The sequence below is a fragment of the Carcharodon carcharias genome, chromosome 9 (genome assembly GCF_017639515.1).
Source record: "Carcharodon carcharias isolate sCarCar2 chromosome 9, sCarCar2.pri, whole genome shotgun sequence".
Taxonomy (NCBI): Eukaryota; Metazoa; Chordata; class Chondrichthyes; order Lamniformes; family Lamnidae; genus Carcharodon; species Carcharodon carcharias.
The window spans coordinates 52344638-52371010 of record NC_054475.1 but is presented as its reverse complement, the minus strand read 5'-3'; the positions used below and the strand labels follow the sequence as shown (position 1 = coordinate 52371010).

Genomic DNA, 26373 nt, shown 5'->3' with positions numbered 1-26373 from the left:
AACTTGTTGCATGCATGCACAGACTGTTTCAGCACCTGAAGAGTCATGAATGGTACTAAGTATTTTGTAATCATCAATGAACATCCTCAATTCTGACAATATGATAAAGGGAAGGTCATTAATGAAGCAGCTGAAGATGGTTGGACCAAGGACACTACTCTATAGAACTCCTGCAATGATGTCCTGGGGCTAAGATGGATGGCCTCTAACAACCACAACCATCTTCTTTTGTGCTAGGTCTGCCTCCAACCAATGGAGAATCTTGCCCCAATTCCTCTCTTCTTCAACTTTGCGAGGATACCTCGATGCCACATATAATGTGATGCCACATGTTAACTGCTGCCTTTAATGTCCTCTCACCTCATGATGACAACCCACAACCGACTGATGAAGCCTTACTATTTACAGGAACGCTAACAGGGTCACAGTGAATGCATATGACAACTACCAGGATACAGGCTGCAACCGTAATGATAGAGTCTCAATGTGGAAGCACCCTCAACACACCCCAACAACCCCCCCCCTCTCTCCCCACACCCCCACCCGCAGGGAGTTGTTCTTCCTAGCAGAGGAGAGGCTAGTCTTTGAAATGTAGCTGGCATGACTGGAAGTGAGGTGAACTGCAGGAGTGTGTAGTCCCCCACTCTTGGATACAGTGCTGAAAGAAGTTCAATGACCCCATCGGGGCAGGAAAGTTAAACAGATGCCATATTCAGGTGCCAACCCCTTCACTCTGATTTCACCAGCCTTCTCCTAAACATCACAGCTCAGAAGAACACACCTTGCAGCTCCATCTATCCCCCTCTCACCAGGCACCTCCTCACATCTCCATCAGAACAGTCACCACTGACACCCGCCCTCATTGCCATCTATCACCGCTCCATCACAGATACCCTCTACAAATCTTGCCTACCAATCCTCTCATTACAATCCATTACTCATACTTAAAAATCCCTGCATCCACTCCTTGCTGGGGAAGGAGCGGCAGGACTGACCTTCCAGTAATCATCGCCCTAGCTGATATGGAGTAGGCACTAGAAATCAGCAGAGTGTTGGAGTACATGACCATTGGAGATGGAGAGATGGGGATCTCCCAGATACTTGGTGACAGAATTAAATATCGTATACAGCCACATGGCTCACATTCTCTCACTCATGTTGATGTGGTGTCACCTGTAACTGAAATACGATTATCTGCAATTTTCACTTGTCAGTTCTAATTTGTGTCTGTCACCTCCCATAGATCCTTCAACCATGACATTGGAGATGTTGCTGGAGGAGGTTGAGGAACCCTTGAAGGAGGTCATGCAGTCTGAGGAAGCACCTTCACACCACTCATGTGCATCCTCCACCAGCTTAGATACACACAACTTGGTTGGGCTTCCAACACAGATGGATACACTGTCATATGGCCAGAACACATCACATGTGAGCAGGAGGAGGTGCTGGACACAGGTTCATCTTTACAGAATCCCCATGGGAGAGTGCTGGACACTCCAAGCTCCGATCAGCTGGACACAGGTGCTGAGCCTGAGAGATCATCAATGAAGAGGAACATTCTGGAGATGCAGCAGAAAATGTGTGAGGTTCTCTCAGCCTTTCTAGAAGCAATGCAAATGACTGGAGAGAGATTGGAGGAGTCTGTTTCTAGCATGAGTGCTGTGCTGTGTCAGGCCTTTGAACTGAGGCCCACCTGCATGCACCCTGAGCACCCAGTCTGTCAGTTTAAATGGGCTGAAGGAAAGTCTCACCTTTTTTTTCCAGCGCCTCACAGAATTGCAGCAAAGTGCACACCAGTTCTTGGCTAGCAGGGAAGTGCTGGTGAGTCATGAGAGGGAAAATGCAGAAAAACGCAGATGTTCTGCACAAGGAGCTCCCATTGCTCCCAACCTGCACCCTCGACCCCACCTCAGTCAGAACCTTACTTGCTGCATCCTGCCCTAATAACTGAGTCTGCCCCTGCACATGTGCAAGTGGGGCAATTTTTGGTGGGGCCTCACAGGCTCTAAAACCCAGAGGACATTCACCACAGGCATTTCAGCCTTTAGAGAAGGGGAACGTGAAGCCTGTCTCCAGAGCTGCCGAAGCCACTGAAGTAGTACTGCCTAGACATAATAGGAAAAAAGACTTTCACTAGGGATATCACTTGAGTGTTTTAAGTCTGTTAATGTATCAAAATCATTGTAAATGCTTATGTGCCATAAACTTTATTTGAAGCCTCCTTTGTCCAGTCATCTCCATTGTTGCTTCTCGTCTGCCATGTGGGCATCAACCTTGAGGTAAATGGGATGATAGAAGAAGAAGGCAAGGTGTCACTAAAATGGAAGGATTACTGACTGTGGGAATACTTTGAGTTGGGAGGCTGAGTTGGGCGTTGATGGGTCATTGATGAGCTACATGGCTGCAGTGCCTCGGATTTACTGAATTGTGCCTGTATGAGGTCACCCTGGGCTACTCTGACAGCTAGGTTGCAGGAACCCTGGTGACATCCAGCTCTTCCTCCTACTCCTCCTTCGCTTCCTCCTCCTACTCTGAGGGGGGCAGAGCATTTATCATCTTCCTCCACCTGCAGCTCCAGTCCTCTCTGCTTCACCATGTTGCACACACGACTTTCATTCTGTAGAGCCTAGCTGGTGCATATGGAAGGGTGCCTCCAGATCAGAGCAGACTGCTGAATCACATCTTTAGTAGCCAATACCCTGCTCAGTGACCACTCTTGCCCTTGAGCATCTTCTGTTGTAAGCTTCCTGTGTATCACTGATGGGGTTTCTCAAAGTGTTATCAGTCACATCTTTGGAGGGTATCCATTGTCTCCAAGCAGCCATCCACTGATTCTGCTTGCAGAAGATCTAAGTGTCACAGAATGAAGGCATCATAGCAGTTTGCTGGATATCTTGCACAGACATGTATGATAATCTTCTGGTGGCTACATACCAGTTGCACATTAATGGAGTAGAGACCCTTTCAGTTTATGAATACTTCTGAGTGATCTGAGGGTATCTTGATTGCCGTGTGGGGTCAATCTATGGTTTCCTGGGTTGTGGGAATCCAGCCATTGCAGAAAATCTCAGGGCCCTCTCATTCTGACTGACCTCATCAGTTGCAAAGTTGCAGGTGGCCCTGGATGATGGCGATAAGATATATTGACTTGTGCAGGAGGATTGTGAAATCCTGTAGATATCACCAGAATACAGCTGGAAGGGGTCAGAGGCGAAGGAATTCAGGGCTGTGGTCACCTTAATGGCCACTGACAATGTGTGGCCACCTCATGGGCTGAACAGGGAGGCTTATTACAGGAGGTTGGAGATATAAGTGATAATCTGCCCAAAGAGCCTCCTCAAGGCACTGTTGCTGGGTCAGAAAGCTGAGCTTCTGTTAGCTACCCAGTGAGCGAAAGTCTCACTTCAACAGGGAAGCAGCTGTCCTGGTTCACTATTTAAAGGTTTTCCAGCCTGTCAGTCGTTAATCCTCTCTGCCCTTTCGTCTTGTTGACCCCAGCGGGTTTCAAACAGCTCGGAAAATTCATGTGTTGGCAGTTAAAGCCAGAATACAGAGTTGAATCTTCAGTTATTGCCTTTTTGCATATTTAATTTGTCAATACATCCAATCCGTCTAGGAGCTTCCTAGCAACTCAAAAGGTGCAGGGGTTAAATGTTGAAGTTAGCGGGTTCACGACAGGTTCCCAACATGAGACCACTTTTCCTTCTTTAACCCCATCCATGTACCAACACACGCTCCTCTGCAGGTAGACCGACTCCTCCTGCAATTGTCAGCCTGGGTAACATGCTCAAACCCTGGTTCTGGTTGATGAGATTAAATCCTTTAACCAGCACTAATTTATATGATGGAGAAAATCTAATAAAAATATTTTCTAAGTTCAGGATGGTAACCCAGTAACTACATAGCAGTATCTATCACACAGCACCTCCAGAAATAGCTACATGTATAAATACTTCCAGCCTTTTATAGGAGAGGGCCAGGTGAGATCAAGTAGCAATCAAGGAGCTGCCCAACAGTGTGCAAGAGCCTCAGATCAACACTCAACCACCACTGCTGCGTTCTGCCTCAGGCAGGGACATCACTGAGAATTACAATTAAGCCAAGATGTCTAAAGTCAAGAAGCCAGGTACAAAACATTCCCAAGCATTGTGAGTGAATCTACACCAAAGACTGAAGTGAGAAAATGTTTGCATTGAGCTGAACCTGTTTTCAGAGGCTTAGAGGGGAGCCTTTAACATGACTCGTTAAGTTAGGAATCCATGTGCATAAGATTTCCAGCATTCGCAGTATTTTTGCTTTTATTTATGTTAGGAATACAATTTGCTTTCTGTAATCATGTGTGGTTTAATCCATACATTGATCACAAGTGGGTATTTGCCAGAGAGAAATACAACTTATTAATTCTTATTAAAATGCCTATACTGGGCAGATTTGATTGACATTGTGTGATGTGACTAACTCTTCACATTATCTCTCAATATTTATTTGATTTGTTCACACACTTTTTCCTTCCCTTTGGGCAAGTGTTGAAAAGATTAGCAGCCTAATTTTCAACCTGTTTGAACTACCATCATGAACACGCCTTAGGTGCCAACAAATCCTGGAATAGGTCTTGAACTCAGAGCTTCTGGCTCAGAGACAGGGGTGCTGCCTACTGAGCCAGAAGACTATTCCCAGTCAATAACTGATCCCTGTTTGGAACAGAAATACTGTATATTTAGGTTGTACTTAAGGAAGTCAATCTTTTTCTAGCTATCTATATTATATTGAAATGTAATTATAGTTTTCTGCAGAACATAATGACGCAGTAATTCAATTTGGAAAGTTAGAACAATGCCTAATAATCTGACAAGGTATAGGGACTTAGAACATTACATGACATCAGTGTACCAAGTAATCCCTATGCAAAAGTCTAGGTTCTATAGTCTGATAGTGAGAATTGGTTTATTTTTTGGATAAATTGGCTTTTCAAAGTCTTGCATTTTACTGGTTCATGTTTGCTGTGTATGAATTAGAAAATATGGTCCAGAGAAATTGAGAGGACTTCTGGTCTTGATGAAGTCCAGAGAGCAAATGACCCTGCAGACTTGGAGGAGTTAAAGCTTGAGGTTGGGCAGTATGATGGTATAGAATAAGGCAGTAGATTAGAATTAGAATATGAGTCAAAAAGGAAACTTTTACTGTCGGAGAGTTAACAACTGAGGATGGAAAGGACAGAAAGGGAGATTCACAGAAGCTAAAAGATAAATTTGTCGCAAGAGATTGGAAAGAATAAGTTGTTGGAGGGACTGCAGTTAATGCTCATTTTCAGTAAAGTTATGTTTGTCTGCTCCAATAGTGGATTTATGAAGATAAAACTACAAAAAGACACTACAGACTGTTTCAGGGGAACCAGCAGGATGACAGACGTAATTGAACCAAGATGCATAAGGGGGCGAGACTTGAAACTTCCCATGCCAGCTGGAGTATCATCATTACCTCACTGGTACTATAGAACAGTAAAAGAAGCAGCTGAACCAAGTAAAAGCAGCGAAGAATCCTGAAAACTGTCCTACTAGTTTGATTTGCCATGTCAAATAGGATGTGTCTTGTTTATGAATACTAGTGTTTAGATTTAGGCAATTTATTTTGAACTAGTTGTTTGAAATTATTCCTTTCTGCGCTAAATGCAAGAAAGGGTAGCTGGTGGTGCTGGGGCCTTTATAGTGATGTAGGAACAGATGCTGACATCTCCTGTTTCCATCTGATTTCCCAGGATATTGGAAAATGATTGTGTGTTTCCTTTGCCTGGCTCAGACAACTTGAGGAACAATCCAGTTCTTCATAAAACATTCTAACATTAGAGCTGTCTTGTGATACTAATCAAGACCACACGATCTTTTTACGATGCATAGTACATGCCTTTGATTGGCAGACTGTCAGTCTTTGGTCAGGTTTACAGATTAAACAGTTATTTTAATGTGGATTCATTACATGCTTGTAGAAGAAGACAGTTTATTAGTACAGAAAGCATTCAGCAGCTGAGTATAATTTCAATATAATTTTAGTTTACAACTGATATGCCTGACCAAACAACTTGACAAGTTACTTGACAAATTGACTTCATAGAGTGGCTGACATTTCTTACCTTTTGGTCTAACATTTGCCTTAAGCAATCCATGTGCGTAAGTGTAGGTTCCATAATGCTCTATTGTAGCATAGTAATTCTATAATCTGACGGTAAGAATTGGTTTGATTTTGGACAAATTGGCTTTCCAATGTCTTGCAGTTTACTGGGTTCATGTATTTGTAGAAGCAGAAGTAGTTGTAAACAACATACTCGTAGTGTGGAGGTTGGCACCTCAACTGCCCCATCACATTCTTGTTCTTGTCTATGAATCCCTTCCACTTCCACAACTTCCTTCAGTCCTATATTCTAGCCTATACCATCTTTGCTTCTGAATCTGGACTAGCGGTCTCCCTCCCACCTTGCTGTAAGACTCCTAATTTCAAAAGCTTCCTTGAAACCTATTGGTTAGGCCACGTCTGTAGTCACTTCCCCGAATTCCTCTCTCTACCCTTACTTGATGTCCTATCCACTTCATTGGTACCACTTTATTAATTCTTAAAATATATTTTAAAAGTGTTGCAGTTCTACAAGAAGTCTTGCCCTTTGCCTAAAAGTTGCCCCAGTCCAGTTGTAGTGTCTATGGTCCTAGAACACAGAAGTATCTCTCATTTAACACTTGCACCTGATAGTCATTCTGTGCATTCCTACTGCTAATATTTTAATGCTGATCAATTAACCTTTCTTGTTATTTTAAGTAACCACCTGACTAACCTTTTTAGAACTTGATGAAGAAGCACGGATCTTGGCTGAGAAAGTCTTCGCTCATGATGCTAAAGGTGAAGATGAAAGAGACGAGATCTCGCCATTCGACATGGCAGATGATTGTCCAATTGGGCAACTCGAGATGCAGCACAATTTCATTGACAGAAAATCAAAGGAATCCACCAAGAAAAGGTTCCAAAATGCAAAAGTTGAATTATAACAATGACTTGCATTTATGTATATTGCCTTTTATTTAGCAAACCATTCCAAGATACTTAACAAGAGCAATAAAAATTTGACCAAGCCACAGAGGGGATGTTAGGATAGATGAGCAAAAGCTTTTAAGGAGCAACTTAAAGTGGGAGAAAGGATTATGGAGGAAATTCCAAAGCTTAGGGCCAAGGCAGCTGGAAGCATGATCGCCGAGGGTGGACTGATTAAACTCGGTGAGGGAAAGGGGCCTGAATTGAAGGAGCATATAGATCTAAAAGGTTGGTAGGGCTGGAGGGGGTTATAGAGATAGGGAGCAGTGAGGCCGTGGAAGGATTTGAAAACAAGGATGAGGCATTTAAAATTGAGCTGTTATGCCACAGGTTAACAAGGCCATTAAAAAAAGCAAATCAAGCACTAGGCTTTATTTCTAGAGGGACAGAATTGAAAAGTAGGGAAGTGAAGCTAAACCTGTATTGAAGCTTGGTTAGACCACACTTAGACTACTGTTTGCAGTTCTGGTGCCATATTATAAAAAGGATATAGAGGAACTGCAGAGAAAATTTACAAGGATGATACCAGAAATGGGTGGGCATACACATCAGGAAAGGATTGACAGGCTGGGTCTCTTTTCTCTTGAAAAAAGAAGGCTGCAGGGTGACCTAATAAGGACCTTTGAAATTATGAATTTTTTTGATAGAGTGCATACAGAGAGAAGGTTTCCTCTTATTGGGAAGAGCATAACTAGAGGTCTTCAATATAAGATAGTCACCAAGAAACCCAGTAGGGAATTCAGAAGAAACATTTCCCCAGAGAGTGGCAAGAATGTGGAACTCACTACCAGGGAATGGTTGAAGTGAATAGTATAGATATATTTAAAGGGAAACTAAACAAGCAAGTGTGGGAGAAAGGAATAGATTGCAATGGTAGATTTAGATAAGGAAATCTGGGAGAGGAAGGACTGGTGCATTAACACAGGCATGGACTGGTTGGGCCGAATGGCTTGTTTCTGTGCTGTACATATTCTATGTAGACCGGAAGCCAATGTAGGTCAGCAAGCACAGGGGTGATGGGTGAACAGGATCTGGTGCAAGTTATGGGTAGCAGAGATTTGGAATAGCACAAGTTTATGTAGGGTGGAAGATGGGAAGCTAACCAGGAAAGCATTGGAATTGCCAAACCTAGAAGGAACAAAAATATCGATGAGGGATTCAGCAGCAAATGGAGTTGTCCAATGTTATGAAGCTGGAAATGGGCTTGGTGATGGAGTGGATATGTAGTTGAAAGCTCATCTTGGGGTCAAATGCAATAACAAGGTTGCCAACTGTTTAGCTCAGCTTCAGGGACCTGCCAGGGAGAGGACGGAAATGGTGTTCAGAGAACAGACTGAAAACAATGGCTTTGGTTTTCCCAACATTAGGACAGTACTTTGTGGTTTATGAAGTAGCTAGGAGTGGCAGCAAGGAGAGTGTGGGGAGTTCATGGAATAGGAGGAACTCTACCCAGTGCCAGAGCGCCACCAAAGTGATACAGTGAAACATAAGCTGCTGGTGGGAGACATAAAATTTGATTTGCAATGGGAAAGTATTACCCATATTTGACATTATTGAATATTCTATTGATTTCACATATGAACATTTTATGTATTTGATTAATAATAATTTGTTAATTAATCATGCGTTTCCTCTTCTCTCCAAAGTGAGATTAGATTAGCTTCTAAAAGTGAAATCAAGACAATTGAGATACTAGCAATTCACCTTCCAACATAGCCCTTGATCTGAATGCTAGTAGACTATGAGGCTTATCGCTTGAGTATCATTTCCTTTTTTATAGAATAACACTGTTCAGCTCTTCCCTTTGAGAGTAGAGTTGAGGTAGGAATCACAGATTATTGGTGTCTTCTCATTGTGGGGCACAGTGCTTAGGTAGTGAAGAAGGAAAATCTTTCATTCATATAGCACCTTTCACAGCCTCAGGATATCCTAAGGTACTTTCAGAGCCAATGAATATCTTTTGAGGGAAAAGCCATTGCTCTTATGAAGACTAATTGGGCAACCAATTTGCACACATCAGGTACCCCACAAGTGGAAAATGAGATAAATGGCCAGTTCACCTGTTTTAGTGATGATGGTTGAGGGATGAATGTTTGACAATGTTTTTTTTTCCCTGTTTTTCTTTGAATAGTGGTATCTATGGCAAACACCTGAATAACAATGTGTTATGTCATTGCACTTCTCATCAATTGCTGAAAAATAACTAAGATCTCAATTGTCTGGATTTCATAGAAGTAGGTGAATCCTTCACCCCACCGACTGCCACCCCCCCACCTCCCCAAACCAAGGATCACTATCTCTCACTGGGGTTAAGTTCCACAAGTGCCAGTAGTGCATCTGGTAACTTACTCAAGATACCCTTCTTCATTTCTGAGACTACACAGGCAGTCAATCATGGGAACGTGACTGCTAAGCCAAATTCTGTCTTCGTCTGAGGTCCATCCCACATTTTCCAGCAGTGGTGAATGGGTAGGGATTTATGACCCATTGGCTAGGGCAGTGAGCCCAATTGTAATGACCTGCCTGATGCCTCAGCTGAGATCAGGGTCTGAAATTAAGTAGCCCTTGTCTCATGGCTTAATACTTTGGAAGGCAATGCATTTACCAGCTAAGCAATTCTAAAAAGGTCTTGTGGTAAAGCAATTGCTGGTGCTGGTAACATATGTTTCCAAACCAAGTTCCGATCTTTGTTTTAAATAACATTGGTATGACTCTTGGAATGTGTCCTCATGTCAGGTTGAAGATAATAATGAGAGCGAAGGAAATTGCTACTTCAGTGCCGGTTATCCAGGACCCTGAAGTGGCACAACCCGCAGCCTCAGCAATTCAGATAGTGCAGCCATCGTACGCAGACGTACCAGAGTTCCAGAGAGTTGCTATTACTGGAGATTATGCATCAGGGGTAAGGCTAACTCTGCTTCATTGAACTGAGCTTTGGACCTAGTGCCATTCCTTTCCCTTCCACAGTCCTTGTGAAGGGATCTCTCTCACCTGAGTCATAAAATGGGCAGAATCTAGGGAAGACTATGACGGGGAAACTCAGTAGCTTTGATGACAAGAGAAGGTTTTTAGATGCATGGAGAGAACCAGAGGAGAATTTAAAAGGGGAATAAGAGAGAAACATGGGGATTTGCAATGATAAGGCAGTGCTGTAAAACAGGTGGTATTGGATTGGACAACCAATATTTGCACAAACTAGTTCATTAATGTATTTTCGGTAAATAAATCTTCCATCCTTACCTGGTCTGGCTTATACGTGGCTCCAATCCCACACCATACTTAACTGTCTTCTGAAATAATCTCAGTTATGTCAAAAACAACTAGTAAGTAGAATAAAACCAAACAGACCATACAACAGCTATGACCTAGATATTCAATTTGAACACAGAAAAGGCACACCTGGTTGACCCCGCAAAGTCCTTTTTAATATTTGGGGGCTTGTGTCAAAATCGGGAGAGCTGTCCCACAGACTAGATGCGCAACTGCCTGACATGGTCATACTCACCAAATAATACCTTATAGTCAATGGCTGAGACTCCTCCATCACCATCCTGAATATATCCTGCCCGAGCAGCAGGTCAGACCCACCAAAGTTGGTGGCACCATGGTATACAGTCAGTAGGGGGTGGCCCAGAGAGTCCTCAACATTGACTCTGGATTCTATGAAGCCTGAAGTGTTCAGGTCAAATATGAGCAAGGAAACTTCCTGCTGATTACCACCTGCTACCCTCGCTCAGATGCTCCATGTTGAACACCACTTGGAAGAAGCACTGAGGATAGTAATGGCACAGAATGTATTCTGGGTGGAGGACCTGAAAGTCCATCACCAATAGTGGCTCAGCAATACCATCATTGACCCAACTGCCCGAGTCCCAAAGGACATACCTACTGTCATAAGCCCAGTTTGACAGCTAAGAGAGCCAACACAAAGGAATAAATTACTTGACCTCATCCTCACCAATCTACTTGTTGCAGATGCATCTATCCATGACAGAATTGGTAGACTTACTCAGTGCAGTGTCCTTGTGGAGTCCAAGTCTTAGTTTAACAATGAAGACAGCCTACATCTTTTTGTGTGGCACCACCATCATGCTAAGTAAGATATATTGAGAAAAGATCTAGCAGCTCCAGTAGGACATTTTTGAGGTGCTGTAGGCCATCAACTCCAGCAGATACGTGTTCCCCACAATCTGTAGCTTCATGGCCTGGCATATTTCTGACCCCTTCATCACCATCAAGCCTTATGATCAAGTCTGGTGCAATAGGGAATGTAGAAGAGCAATGCAGGAACAGCACCAGATAAACTTAGAATGAGAACATGGCAGGGGAAGAGCAGCTGGAAGTTAAGGTGGGTGAAGGACAAAAAAATTGTCTCATGGAGACATCCAGTTAAATAATAAACTAAAATAAAATGCTGGAAATGCTCAGCAGGTCAAGCAGCACCTGTGGAGAGAGAAACAGAATTAACATTTCAGGTCTGTGTCCTCTCATCAGAATTAAACAGCTAAAGTACTTAACAGCCTGCTCAGAGCTAAAGGAATGTCTGAAAGAAAGAATTATATCAAATTTACAGCACAGCAACAGACCAACCAACCCAAATAATTCCTGCTGGTATTTATGCTCCATGCGAGCCTCCTCTCACTTTACTTCATCTCACCCTATCAACATATCTTTCTATTCCTTTTTCACTCTAGTATTTAATTAGCTTTCCCTTTACTGTAACTGGAGGATTGTTTGAAAGATCCACTGGCTTTATTAACAAAGTATTCAGCACATTTGTGGTGAAGCGAATAAAAACTTTGGGAATCGATAAACCCTATTGCATTTGTTCAGCAATATAATCAGTCTCTTTGGTGGAGATGTGAAAACTGTCAGTGGTTTGAAGTAGGTGCTTGATCCTTCCCAGGCACTGGTTCTATTCACATTGAGAGGTGTGAAGTGGAAACTGCCAGATGAGGGTTAGATTATCACCTGCTAAAAGGAAACAGTGCAGTTACTGTGACCCTAAGAACACTCAGCCTTTTTATATTGGATATTCTGGAACTTGGAGTAGTCAAGTCTGATCGATGTGGAGATTTCAGCACCACTTAGCTGACTCATGCAGCATAGCTCTCTCTGTAACTGGATCTTGCTAAAGCCTGCCACCTGCTATAAATCCACTGATGAAGCATTCATCCTTCCTCTGTAATAGTGCATCTGTCAACAGAGAAAGTTTTTACCCCCATATTCCACTAGACCATGATACTAAATAATGCTTTCTTAACCCAATATCAAATCTGCGCACATATGAGACACGTTTGCAATTGGTAACATAAAAATAATTGACAAAATAATATGTGATTGATAGCAAGCAAGAGCAAACGACATCGGAGCCATTACAGTTTATCTAACCACAATGTCATTGTCAGTCATAGCTACACCCTGAAGTCAGGGAATCTACGTGAATACCTTCAGTGACAATAGCCCAGGCTCAATCATTCAATGTTGCTTTCTGCACTTAAAAAAAGGAATGTTCAAATAACTTGAATCAACCATTTAATTTGAATTAAGCAACTGAATTAAAAGTATTCTACTCAGAAATTATATTGTCTTTTAATGCAGATTTATTTTCAGAAATTCTGAGAAGAAAGGGCATGGAGCAGATTAGTTTGTTTGCTTCATAAACTGAAGCATACTTTTGCCCCCTTTGGGGAATAGTGGAGAAGTGTTGGAAAGATTAGTGGGTTGACTATCAATCTGCTGAACCATGTCATCAACACTCCTTCCATAGCCCACAAGCCGTAGATTGGGTCTTTAGCCCACAGCCTCAGAGGCAGGGGTGCTGCTGACTGAGCCATAAGGTCTCCGCCAAACAGCTATAACTCTCTCTAACTGAGAGCAACAAGTTACTTCTTACTTCTTTGTGAACCTAAGACTGAGATCATCACTTGAGTCAAGTCTAAAGGAAACAGAAATCAAAGTTTAACTATCAAGGTTACTGATCAATGCAAGCTTTGGTATGCTGCATGATATTCTAAGTTTACAAAAGAAGCAGCTAGTGCCATAAACATAATATAATTGAAGTAACCACAGAGGACGACGCTAGCAATCCAAGTTTCTAAGTACAAAGAATCCATCAACAGAAGTGAACCTGCACATACGCATAATGCACTACCACTCCCAGTTGGCTGCTATCTAATAGAATCAGAATAATACAGTACAGAAGGTGTTTATTTGGCAGATTGCCTTTGAAAGAGCTATCCAATTAGTTCCACTCCTCTGTTCTTTTTCTTTATCCCTGAAATTTCTTCTTTTTCAATTATTTTTCCAGTTTCCTTTTGAAAGTTACTACTGGATCTGCTTTCACCAACCTCTCAGGCAATGCATTCCAGATCATCATTACTTGCCAAGTGATAAACTCTCACCTTGCCAACCCTCCTGGTGAAAACAGTTTCTCCCCATCCATTTTATCAAAACCCCTCATAATATTGAACACCTCCATTAATTCCCCCCTTAACTCTGACTCCTTTAAGGAAAACAATCTCATCTTCTCTAGTCTTTCCACATACCTGATATCCCCCTTCCTTGATAGCAGCACCCCCCCCCCCCACCCCAAGTAAATCTCAACTACACCATCTTCAAAGGTTTTGAGAAGGGTTGGTAATTTACTTCACCCGGTTACTGCCCAGACTGTGAGTATAAAAACTTTACCCCCAGAGTGTTATTCATCTATTTTTGACCATTGCCTTCATTCTATGGTTAGTACAAATGGCAACCAGACTTTTTTTTTACTTATTCTGGTGTCGCTGTCAAGGCCAGCATTTGTTGCCCATCCCCAAATTGCCATTGAACTTTGCAGCTTGATAGGCCATTTCAGAAGACAGTTAAGAGTCAATTACATTACTATGGATTTTGGAGTCAAAAGTAAGCCAGAGAGGGTAAGGATGGCAAATTTCCTTCCCTGGGGGACATCAGTGAACCAGATGGTTTTTTATAACAGAGTTCCATTTCACAATTTTTGAGACTAGGTTTATAATTCAAGATTTTATTAACTGAATTTCAATTCCACCAGCTGCCATGGCGGAAGTTGAACTCATATCCCCAGGGCCTTAGCCTGCACCTCTGGATTACTAGCTTAGTGGCATTCCCACTACACCACCAGGGCAACTGGGTTGATTTAGGATCTGGGGCAATTGGGGAAATTCAGAGACAGTGGGCTAAATTTTACGTGCCCCTGGCGGATGTGTTTTCCATGGGGGGCACGTAAAATGGCGTGGGTGCACATCCCACACCTTCCAGCCCACCACTGAGCTAACCCCAGAGGACATCAGTATCAGCAGACCACTCACCATATTAAAATGACCATGTAAAGGTCAATTAGGCTTGTTATCAAGCCTATTGACCCAAACAATACGCTGCCTATGCCCACGCCAAATGTATTATGTCAACAAGGTGGGAGTGGGAAGCCTGATTTTTTTTACCTCAAATGGTTAAAGGGTGGGAAGGAAGGCAGGGTTCACCCTCGGGGGCTGCCCTTTGATGATTGCGGGGTGCCTCCCCTCTTAGACAACCTCCCTTTCTTCCTACCCACTCCCTCTCTTAAACTTACCCTCTGCCCCACAACTACTGCTGTCCCTAATGCGCCCAAACCCTCCCCGCCCAAGACCCCGGACCCCAATCGGATTGGCCGGCAGCTCTAGAGGACGGGACTTCAGACCCACTTAGCCCTCATTAATGAGCCCCACAGCACTTTATTGCTGCGGGGCTGCTCGGCGATGAATTAGTCAGCTTTATGCTGACATGGTTTCCAGGGCAGGGTGAGAGCTGTCCGTTTCCCCCCCCACCACGCCTCCCCCTCATATTATTCAGCCCAGTGGGAGACTTTAAACCTGCCATGAGTTTGATTATTTACTGTTTATGAACAGGTAACTGTGGAAGATTTCGAACTCGCCTGCAGGGGCCTGCATAGGGCGCTAACCATTCGGGAGAAATACATGCGGTTGTCATTTCAGAGATTCTGCAGAACCACTGCACACTTCCTGCGGACCATGGATAATGAGCATTGGAGAGAAGAGAACGAAGTGCACCCAGGTAAGTTAATGAAAATGTGAGGAAAGTGTTACGGACAGGAGGAGTTTTAATTTAAAACAGCCCTGATTTATCCTCTCACTTTTATTGGTTCTGGTTCTTCATGTTGGCTTGGAGGTTGGACTGGCATTTGGATATGCGTTCATTCCTTTTTTCCATTGCTTTGTGTTGAAAAGCACTTGGTCGACTCAACTGTTGTGTTGATCAATAGTTGCTGCTATTCTAAATTGTTTCTTGCAGGGTGGACGAGCATTGTATTTGTCCTCTTGGCACTTCTTTCTCTTCTTTCGACATGTGGGCCGTCTCGATGTTAATGGATGTTTACGTTTCAACAATGGAACATTAATTCACACTTGTTTGATAATTTTAGCCACATTGTTGATCAGTTTTTCTTTTCCAGTTTTTTTTTGAGCTTATGAGTCTTTTCATTTGGCTCAGCAACTCTGGTAAGTTGCATTGGCTTTATTTCAGAGGTATCTGCAAAACTCAAATATAAGATCGACAACTTCACCTGGGCATTCAGTTCTGTTTAGAAGGTTCCTTGCCTGGTCACTGACTCTTCCAGTTCACTCATAGATCCTCAATGTGTTCCTTAGAATTCTCCTTCTCTGCTTTCATGTCTGGATTTATTCTTCCATGCTACACATCTTGTCCATCATACTGTTCAGGTTGGATGAGAATTCAACAATTTAATCTGTTTTGGCCATTAATTCTGCATTCAAGCAACTCTTCTGATTCTTTAGCGATTCATTTTCTTGTTCCAGATATTTTTCACAATGTTTATGAGAGACACCTTATGCTTGAAGATCTATCTTTGTTGAAAATGTTTGTACAAGTTCATCATTTAAGCATTTCACATCCTCTTTCAAGTGTTCTACTTCCTGTGAGCTACACTCCAGTGCTCTTATCAGTTCCCAGTTTTCCTTAAAAACTCATCTCTTGTGTGGGAATGCTAATTCTCGACACTGATCAGATTTTCCTTTCCTTTGTGCTGTCCTTCAAGCTCATATTCTGTAATTGCTGATTGTCTTTGAGGCACCTCACACTCCTTAGTAAGAACTTCTACCATAGCTTGCCATTCTATATTTTCGATTATCATCCCTTTGTACATATCTTTGGAAATGTAATGTTTTTCAAAGATTCCTTCCAAATGTGCAACTGTTTCTCTCAGCACGGCAGACTCTTTCTTGTGCCCCTCAGCTTCCTCCTCATGAATATTCCTGAGTCTTGCCTGCTAACTGGTTCTTCAGTTCTTTCAGAGTGGCATTAAATTCATTTTGTTTCACTTTGTAATGTTCCAAAGGAACAAACTCTGGCCTGAGGGACCTTTCTAGCATGTGAAGGTCCTTCCGAACTTCATCTTGAGTTTTCTTGTAATTTAACAGAGCCTCACTGAGTTTGTACTGTTGACCTTCCATTCTGCTGCTCTTTATTCCATCCTGTTGCTGAAGGGTTATGTACTATTTCTTGAATTTGATACTGAAGGGCAATTACCTGTTCTTTCAATTGTTTATTTTCTTGTTCAGCTCTTGTCTTCTCTCTGTGTTTCAGTGTATTGTTTTGTCACTACCAATAGCTCCAATGCAGCTTTTACTGAAGTATCATTCAACACCATTCTTAACTGCTCATGCTTTTCCAGGGGTATTTATTGGTTCTTCAAAGAGTCTTTCAAGACTGCAGCAACTTTGAGTACCTTTTCTGCCTGCTGTTATGCTAGGCTGTACAGCTGGTTGAGTTTTCCCAACTCCCACTTTGGTTTGTCAACTTTGGAATTGAGGGCCATCATTTCCTCCTGGTACTTCAGTGACATCTCTGAAATTTATTTTTCCAGATCTTGAACAGTTTGGCTCATTGAAGACTTTAATTTATCTAAGTTTTCAAAGGTATATACTCAGCTTGCATCTTGAATTTTAAATCTTCCAGTTCAGCCCTGATACAGACATCTTCTGATTTTACTTCTGCTTTTTCTTGCTTCGCCTGTGCAGGGCTGTTTCCTTGTCATTCACTACCAGCTGCTGGTATAGTTCTGGAAACATGTTGGGGTATTCAAAAAGGCATTCTGGAAAGTTCCCTGCCTCTCTGGTGCTCTTGTGTGGTTTGTTCAGGGACTGTCCTTAGACCTTTTGTCATTTTGCTAGGAGTCTTCTATGCCTCTTTTTAAGCTCTGCAGGTAATAGGTAAGGCAAAGGAATATTGGCCTTTATTTCAAAGGGAATGGAGTATAAAAATAGGGAAGTCTTGCTAAAACTGTACAAGGCACTAGTTAGACCACACCTAGAATACTGTGAATAGTTTTGGTCCCCTTATCTAAGGAAAGATTTACTGACATTGGAGGCAGTCCAGAGAAGGTTCACTAGGTTGATCCTGGGGATGAAGGGATTTTCTTATGAGGAGAGGTTGACTAGGCTGCGCCTGTACTCAGTGGAGTTTAGAAGAATGAGAGGCGACCTTATTGAAACATATAAGATTTTTAGGGGGCTTGACAGGGTAGATGCTGAGAGGTTGTTTCCCCTTGTGGGAGAGTCTAGGACCAGAGGGCATAATCTCAGAATAAGGGGATGCCTATTTAAAACCAAGGTGAGGTAGAATTTCTTCTCTCAGAGGGTGGTCAAACTGTGGAATTCTTTACGCAGAGGGTTGTAGAGGCTGGGTGTTAAGTATATTCAAGGCTGAGATAGACAGATTTTTAATCAGTAAGGGAATCAAGGGTTATGGGGAAAAGGAAGGAAAGTGGAGTTGAGGATTATCAGATCAGCCATGACCTCATGGAATGGCGGAGCAAACCTGATGGGCTGCATGGCCTACTTCTGCTCCTTTGTCTTATGGCCTTATGATCTCCATTTGAAGATTAAAATATTTGTCTAAAGCATTTAATATTTCATCAAAGCTTTTTGAGCACTGCATTAAGATTATTTCATCAGCCAGTTCAGCAAAAAAGTATAAAAAGTCATTAATCTGGACTTCTTCAAGTTTTGTGCTTACACCTGATGCACTGCAATAATTTAAAAATATCCTTCTCCAGGATGCCCAATTTTTTGTTAGATTTGGCTGTGGGATAAGTCCAACTGATCTGGTAGGGTAGACTTTAGATCCTTGGTCATTTTATATTTTGCAGCTACAGCTTTAATTGTTGTTGCCCTTTTAAGAATGGCTGTGCAGTAACTTTTTTTTCTCTCTCTGCTCTTCTCCCTGCAAATGTCAAGTTTTGGCAAGCTCCATTTGCACTGATGGGTCATTTTTAACTTTTCAATTCTGCAGCAAACTTCAAAACAAGAAGTTTGGGCCATCAAGGGGCTTTTGAAATCAGAGAATTGTGCTTAAAGGTGATTTCCTGCTCTGTCTTCTGTTTTTCTTTTCTTACTCTGGAGTTTTTCTGGATTTCAAGATGGCATCGCTGTTCACTCGGAGTGAAAAGGATCTTCTGCGCTGACCGATTTTGGTGGGCTCCATGAAATGGCATTGGCATGCTTCTTGAAAAAAACATTTTTCACAATGGCCGCCTGGGATCAGCTGTCTGCCAACTTCTTTTATTCAGCATTTTGCTTGCCTTGTAATGAGGTGGCTAACTTCAAACTTATGCCTTCTGTTTTCCCAGCTGGACAGTTGCTATATTCCCATGTTATTTAATTAATTTTCTCTCTTTCTTCTCTCTGGCAAGCTCAGAGGCTACATGTTGGGACTCCAAATCAGGGATCAGGTTTTAGCAATGCTCTCTTTCAAATGTCACTTCTGACATTAAATTAGTTCAAGGGTTCTTGGAACTTGCTGCAGCCTGGAACTTTAAAAGATTTAACTCATCCTTGCAGGTTCTATGACTCTGCACTCTGAAGCTAGACTTCCAAGGGAGATTCAATGGATCCTTCTGCTGCAGTAAAAATCTCTGCCTTCAGCTTCCAGACCTTTTCTCTGGAGCATTTTCTGGTGATTTTTCCTCTGCATCCCTTGCTTCTTTTGGGAACTTTGTTGAAGTTTTCCTTAGCCTTCCAGCATTTTGATTTGTTTCAAAATCAAAGCAAAGTTATCGGTTTTGATCCACTTGCTGCCACCACGTTGGGAGGGTGTTGGTTACAGAATGATGTCTCCTAACGAAGTCTTCGTAGTTTTCAGTAGGGTAACTGTAAGTCTTTATTAACAAGTAAAACTATTTTCACATGTACAGTAAAGTGTACAGGCTAGGAGCTTCATGTGTGATAAGGGGTGCTGAGAAGGCTGAAATGAATTGTGATCTATTATGGTCTTTAACTCAATAGGAAGAGCAATGCCTGTGTGACAGTGGTACTTATAGGAGTATGTGGGATCCTGCTGAATTCCATTACATTATTGTTCTTCAGCTGAAATTGTTTGTGCTCTTTTCCATTGGTACGTGGCACATCATTTCCATAATCTCCATTATTATTTCCAGCTTCCAAATACGGAGTTTTTATCTTTATTTTTAATGCCATATATCTCACCCTCAATACATGGGTTAGCTGATTCAAACATTAAAAGTATTGGAGGAAATTAAGATATTTCCTAGTATATTTCTATGTTAGATCTGCAGCTTAGCACAGGAGCTCAAATCTAGCAAACTATCAGTAAGACAAGAATTATTCAAAGGGGAAGAATGGGAAAAGTGATTTGGTCAAGGCTGTCTCAGTATCGTCTGCTTTGAAAATACTTGCTGTGGGGATAAAATAAAATGCCACCATGATGCTCATCGATTCACTGGTCTTTCCTCAACTCAGCTCTCCAATCTTCCTTTTTCAGCTTTTATCAGGTTACGTGGGGTCACCAGAATGCTGGTTGATCATCGCTCTCCATCCCCATTCAAATTAACCTCATTTTTTTGAGATTTGGTAGCTGGTTTTACAGCCGGGTGCATTTCCTGCCACTAACTCTTCCCATTTATCTGGGCTGGCAATGGGAGGTACATGCTGGCTTGCCTGTCCCTGTAGCTGGGTTCAGCTCAATTTGTTTTCTTTTATTTGAAAGGCCATTCCAATTATTCATTAGAATGCTTTGCTGTTGCGTTATATTTCAACAGAGTGAAAGAAAATTCCCTTTCTACAGCAGAAAAAATACCATATTTGTGTTTAAAACCACCATCTATTTTACCAGTGGACTGCTTAGCATGGCATGTACCTTGAAGAATCATAAAATGATACAGCACTGAGGGAGGACATTCAGTCCATTGTTCTTATCCCCAGCTCTTGCAAAGAGCTTTCCAATTAGTCCCAATTCCCCGCTCTTTCCCCATAGCCTTGAACATTTTCCCCATGGTCACAGAGGGAGATAGTGGTGTCGTGGTGATGTCACTGAGCTAATATCTTAGAGGTCCCGACTAATGCTTTGAGATATCGGTTCAAACCCTACCATAGGAGCTGGTGGAGTTTAAATTCAGTTCATCAAATCTGGAATTATAAAGCTAGATGACCATGAAATTATCATTAATTGTTATCAAAACCCAACCTAGTTCACTGATGCCCTTTAGGGAAGGAAATCTGCTGTCTAACATGTGACTCCAGACCCACAGCGCTGTGTTTGACTCTTAATTGCCTTTGAACAGAGTGGCAGTCAGAGATTGGCAATGAATGCTGATATTTCCACTGATGCCTGCATCCCATGAAAAAATAAAAAAGGGTTACAACAGAGAAGTAAGAAGTTCTGTAGAATTGAGGTCAGGGGAAAGAATGAGTCAGAATAGCAAATTACATGCTGACTCTTTATTTTGATGCAAGGAGGTGGAAGATGGTGAAGGACAGTATTGTTATAGTTGCATTGTTATAGGGGAACAATAGTGTGAAAGTTCAGAGGAACAACACCACAGTAACATCAGTAAAAGAGAAAGGCAGAGAGGTTGGAGGTTGGAAGCTAGCAGTGAAGGAAGGATTGATTTCCTTTCAGACAACCTTTATCTTGTACCTGACATCTGGTTTTGTTAAACGTAGAATAAGAAATTTAATTTTTTTTAATTTCAGTATTTACCCAACCTGGAAAGGCTGGAGAGGATCCTTTTAGCCCAAAGGATCTACTTGAAAATCTTGGCTATGTGTGTAAGATGAAAGATGGAGTGATCTACGTTTATGCCAATAACGAATCAGTCCAGAGAAATGAACCCAAAGACCTACCATACCTAGACCTGCCCACCTTCATAGACAACATGAATTTTCTAATTGCATTGATCGCTCAGGGGCCTGTGTAAGTTACCACTTCACTGATGAAGGAAAATATATTTTAGATTTAACTTTTTCAATTGTCAATTAAAAACAGTGGAGATTAGGTTTTCCTAATGTTCCATTAAATCAATGTACCATACCAGATCAGGAAGCCCCCGGGTTTTATACTGGTACACATTGGTCTCTGCCAAGACAACAATAAGGCAATTGTTCACAAGACATCTAGTCTCAAAAGGAAAAGAACCAGGGACTTGTCCTGGCTAATGGCATGTGTATATGCATTTATGAATATTTACTAAGGACAGGTTGAGGTTCAGCTGTAATCCTTTCCTTGCCCACCACCATTGGATAACTTGCCAATATTCACACTTAAGCTTTATACAGTGATATTCATATAGGTAAAAGATTAACCCTATATGACATTCAGTGGATTAACACTATGATTTTCTATTCTGAATATAATTTACTCATTAGTATGGAATAACCTTAATTGAGGGCAATGACTTATTTCTTTTAAAATATAAAGGATAGTACACTGAAATGGAGAGAGACTTGCCCACTCCAGTGAATGTCTGATCTCAGGAGAGTTGCAGTATTCAGAACAGAAAACTGTAGGGTGAGGTGTTAATCCACTGAATGTAATATAGGGTTAATTCACTACATGCCTGCTCCTGGGAACCGTTCCTTTAGATTGGAAAATTGTGCATGTCACTCCATTATTTAAGAAAGGTGAGAGAGGGAAACTCAAAAATTATAGACCAGCTAACCTAACATCTATTGTTGGGAAAGCGCTAGAGTCAATATTGAGGATAGAATGACTGAACACTTTGAAAAGTTTCAGCTGATCAGAGAAAGCCAGCATGGATTTGTAAAGATTGGGTCAAGATTGATTTGTAAAGATGAACCTTACTGAATATTTTTGAAGCGGTGACTAATGTAGTGGAAGGGGGAAGGTCAATGGATGTTGTTTATGTGGACTTCCTGAAGGAATTTGATAAAAGTCTCTCATAAGAGACTATTAACTAAAGTTGAAACTCATGGAATTGAAAGAAAATGATTGACCTGGTTAGGAAATGGGCTGAGCAGAAAGAAACAGAGTTGGGATAATGGACAGGTACTCTTTTGACAGGCTGTAACTAGTGGTATCCCACAGGGATCTGCCTTGAGGCCGTAACCACAGGCTGTGTTGGTTAATGACTGAGATAGTGGAATAGAAAGCCACATATCCAAAATTGCTGATGACACAAAGATTTGATTGAAGTTATCAAGATATTAAAGGGAACAGGTAATGCAGATAGGGAGAAACTATTTTTGCTTGTTGGGAATCTAGAACAAGGACACATGGGAAAAAGATTAGAGCCAGACCTTTTACGAGTGAAATGAGGTAACACTTAAACAAAGGGTGGTAGGAGTTTGGAACTCTCTTCTAATCCAATTAGATCAATTGCTAATTTAAAAACTGAAATTGATAAGATTTTTGTTCACCAAAGGTTATGGGGCAAAGGCAGGTATCTGGAGTTAGGTTAAAGATCAGCCATGATCTCATTGAATGGCAGAATAGGCTTTAGGGGCTAAATGGCCTTCTCCTAGTCCTGTGTTTCCAGTGTGGAGCCAGGCTTTTGGGAAGCATAGGTCAGAGATAGCGCAGATTCCTTCTGCACATAACTCCCCACAAAACAAAAGCCAAAACTTGCATTTATATGGCATCTATTGTATATGTGGTATTACTTTTACTAGAATTACCTTTGGAGTGTAGTCACTGTTATATATGGAAACACAGCAACTACTGACAGCAAGGTCTCACAAAGAGCTTATGAACGACCAATGTCACGATTTGTTTTGGTGGTGGAATGAATGCCCAGCAGGCCTTCTTCAACTTTCTGTTCTTTTTCAAATATTGCCATGAGCCCTTCTACAGCCAGGGCGTAGATTTACAACCTCATCATAAATATGATGCAACTCTCAATATTCCCTCAATACTGCACCAAATTGTCAGTCTTAAATTATGGGGGTAACTTTAACCAAACTCACCCAGTGAGCAACTATAGCAGTATTGAATTGGACAGGGTATGAAATGGATGCCCAATCTGATCAGCCTGCCAGGCAGGATTGAATTAAGTTACTGCCACACGCTCAATTCTGGGAATGGGATTTAAACCCATGGCCTTCAAGTTAGAGGCAGAAGTGTTTACCTAGTTGCTGTGTGATCCTTCACCATTACATACAATAGAATAATCAGCTTTTTCAGAAGAGATTAATTTCTATTTTATTTTAAAATGGAATGGTTTTCCTTTCTTGGTTCCTTGGTTTAGGAAAACGTATGCCCACAGACGCTTGAAATTTCTTAGCTCTAAGTTCAACCTGCACGAGATGCTGAATGAGATGGAAGAGATGAAAGAAGTGAAGATGAATCCTCACAGAGATTTCTACAATGTCAGAAAGGTAGAGTGCTTGCCTCTTTATGTGTAATACAGCAGTGCCTTACTCCCCTACTGTCACTGAAGTACAACTACTTTGTCTTCCTGAAATTCTCAGGTGTCATTGATTGGTGGACTCAGTACTTCCTGGCCCCACTCAGTAAGAAATGAGATAAAAAATAAAAGTGAAAGTAAATAGAAGTGCAGTGAGAGAGAAAGAAACTAAAGAGGGAGAGAGAGGAACTGATGTGAAAGATAAAGAAGAACACAGGAGACAGACAGAGACCAACATGAAGAAAAAGATGACAGAACTGGAAAAGAAGAATCAGGACAAAGTCAAGGAGGAGAGAAGAACAGATAGGCGTTAGAAATTAAGGTGAAAGAAGAAAAAGTGGCAAGACAGTGAAGGAAGAAAGAGAGAGACTGAAAAAATGAAGGAGGTGAGAGAGAGAGATTGAACTGAAGATAGAGAGGGATAGATAGATGAGCCACCTTTCAGCCTCTTCCTCTAAGTGCTTCTTCTATAAAGCTCTTAACCAAAGTCACAAATACCATCCTCTGTAACTGTGATGTTATCCCTCCTTGTCATCATCTGCCTGTCTGTGACCTTTGATTGGCTGCTCATTCTCCTACACATCTTCTCAATTGTATAACTCAATGTTTCCACATTTACAAATCCAATAGTAACTTGAGCACCTCCAGCGATGTTTTCTGGTCCCATCCTTCCATTGTTACCTTAATAAACCCCTAGAGACTCTGACACCTCTGCCCTTGGCCCTTCCTCTCCTTCATCTGCATGTTGCTATCCCTTGATGATACCATCTATGTGGGGTTGGTTTGCACATGTATGCTGACATGCTCTATCTTACTACCTCTCTCAATCCATCCAAGGCTTCTATGTCTCAGGCTGCTTGTCAGGAATTTCACATTCTCAAAAGAATTGCTGTTTGCTCCAGTTAAACATGAGTGGACCATTGTCATTGTCCCCACACCAACTCTCTTTCTTTGCTATCAATTCCAGCTCTTACCTCTGCCACTGTCTAAACCTGAACCAAGCTGCCTGCCACCTCAATCTCTATTCTAGCTCAGCACACTAAATAGACTGGGCAGCATTTAGTCACGAGTCTACCTGGCTCAAAAACAACTTAATGATGAACAGCCTACTTGCTGTGATTCAGAAGCCAATATTACTGCTCCAAAATATTGTTCACCCACTCTCCTACTCAACTCATGCTTCATCAAGGCTTCCAAAGTTTCTTATCTCTGCCAGTCTTCACTTCAAAATACGATGTTAAGTTTTAAAAGCCCACGGTTGGTGCTGCCTAATTTCTAGTTTGAGCTCATCCATTCTTTTACTACTTTAAACCTTGGTGATGTCCTGCACCATGACCTTCAGACTTTAATACACAAGAGAAAGCCTAAGTAATGTTCATCTTCATTTTCTCTCTTCTCAGGTTGACACTCACATCCATGCAGCAGCTTGCATGAATCAGAAGCACCTCCTGCGCTTTATAAAGAACTCGTCAAAGATAGATTCAGATCGTGTTGTCTGGACTTCCAAGGGCCAGAAGCTAACTCTGAAACAGCTCTTTGATAAATTGAAGCTGAATGCCTATAACCTGACAGTTGATTCCTTGGATGTGCACGCAGTAAGTATATCAGTCACATTTAGGGCACTCCAAGCTGTGTTTGAAGGGAGTGTGGGTTGGGAATAGGGTTACAAGACTGCAGCTGATATCCCTCAATCCACTCTCCCTTTGAATGTGAATCACTTGTGGAAGCATTGGAGTGCTGAATTCACCCTATAATGGTACTATTGGGAGTGAGTAGTAAGGCAGGGGCACAGGGATTAGGACGCAGTGATGCCAACACAAGATGACACCTGAAATAAGATGTTTGCCTTAACTCTCTACTTCGTATTTCTCACAGGCACTCTGAGCTCAGCTGTGGCATTTGTCTGTGGGCAGGCAATGGTGCTTGACCTGATCAATCCTTTAAAGCCACAGTTAGACACCCTCCTTTGGGGAGGGTGTCTAACTAGGCAAATCTGTGTAATTCTGCCTACTTACTAACTTGCTTGACTTCTAGATGAGGTAGCAGAGAAGATTGATGAGGGTAATGCAGTTGATAGGGTGTCCATGAACTTCCAAAAGATGTCTACTAAAGTGGCACATAGCAGACTTGCCAGCAATGTTAATGCCTGTGGAATAAAGGGACAGAGGCAGTATGGATTTGAAATTGGCTGAATGACAAGAATCAAAGAGTAGTGGTGAATGGTTGTTTTTTGCTCTGGATAAAGATATATAATCAATGAACATCATAAAAAATAGATTATCTGTAGGAAATGCCTGCTGGTGGAGGGGCCGGAAAATCCTGCCTTACAATTCAAAGGTACTTAATTGGCTGGAAATCACTTTGAGACATCTGCTAGTCGTGAAAAGCGCTACATAAATGCAAGTTTTTTTTGTTTTACATCTGTAACAAACTGGGGCATCTTGAAGTGTGACAGTTGGATTGTGTCAAATGTCACAGTATATTCAGGATATTTCAAATACCTCCCAAGGATGCCTCCCAGTTCACTGTGAGGGGAAAGTATGCTGTGACACAATTGGGCTCTGCTATATCAATGGAGCTGTTATAGTATGTTATCAGGGCCACTG

The 26373-nt window shown here is 41.8% G+C and overlaps 1 protein-coding gene across 1 annotated transcript in view; it reads left to right on the top strand.

Moving 5' to 3' along the window:
• LOC121282408 (AMP deaminase 1-like) overlaps window positions 1-26373 on the top strand; it is a 104309-nt gene that overhangs the window by 40897 nt on the left and 37039 nt on the right. Inside the window, exons 4-11 of the mRNA XM_041196124.1 lie at window positions 1244-1428; window positions 5016-5124; window positions 6829-7003; window positions 9811-9976; window positions 14979-15144; window positions 21099-21318; window positions 23609-23738; window positions 25168-25362. Of these exons, the coding sequence (XP_041052058.1) occupies window positions 1244-1428; window positions 5016-5124; window positions 6829-7003; window positions 9811-9976; window positions 14979-15144; window positions 21099-21318; window positions 23609-23738; window positions 25168-25362 (1346 nt within the window). The remainder of the gene's footprint in view (window positions 1-1243; window positions 1429-5015; window positions 5125-6828; window positions 7004-9810; window positions 9977-14978; window positions 15145-21098; window positions 21319-23608; window positions 23739-25167; window positions 25363-26373) is intronic.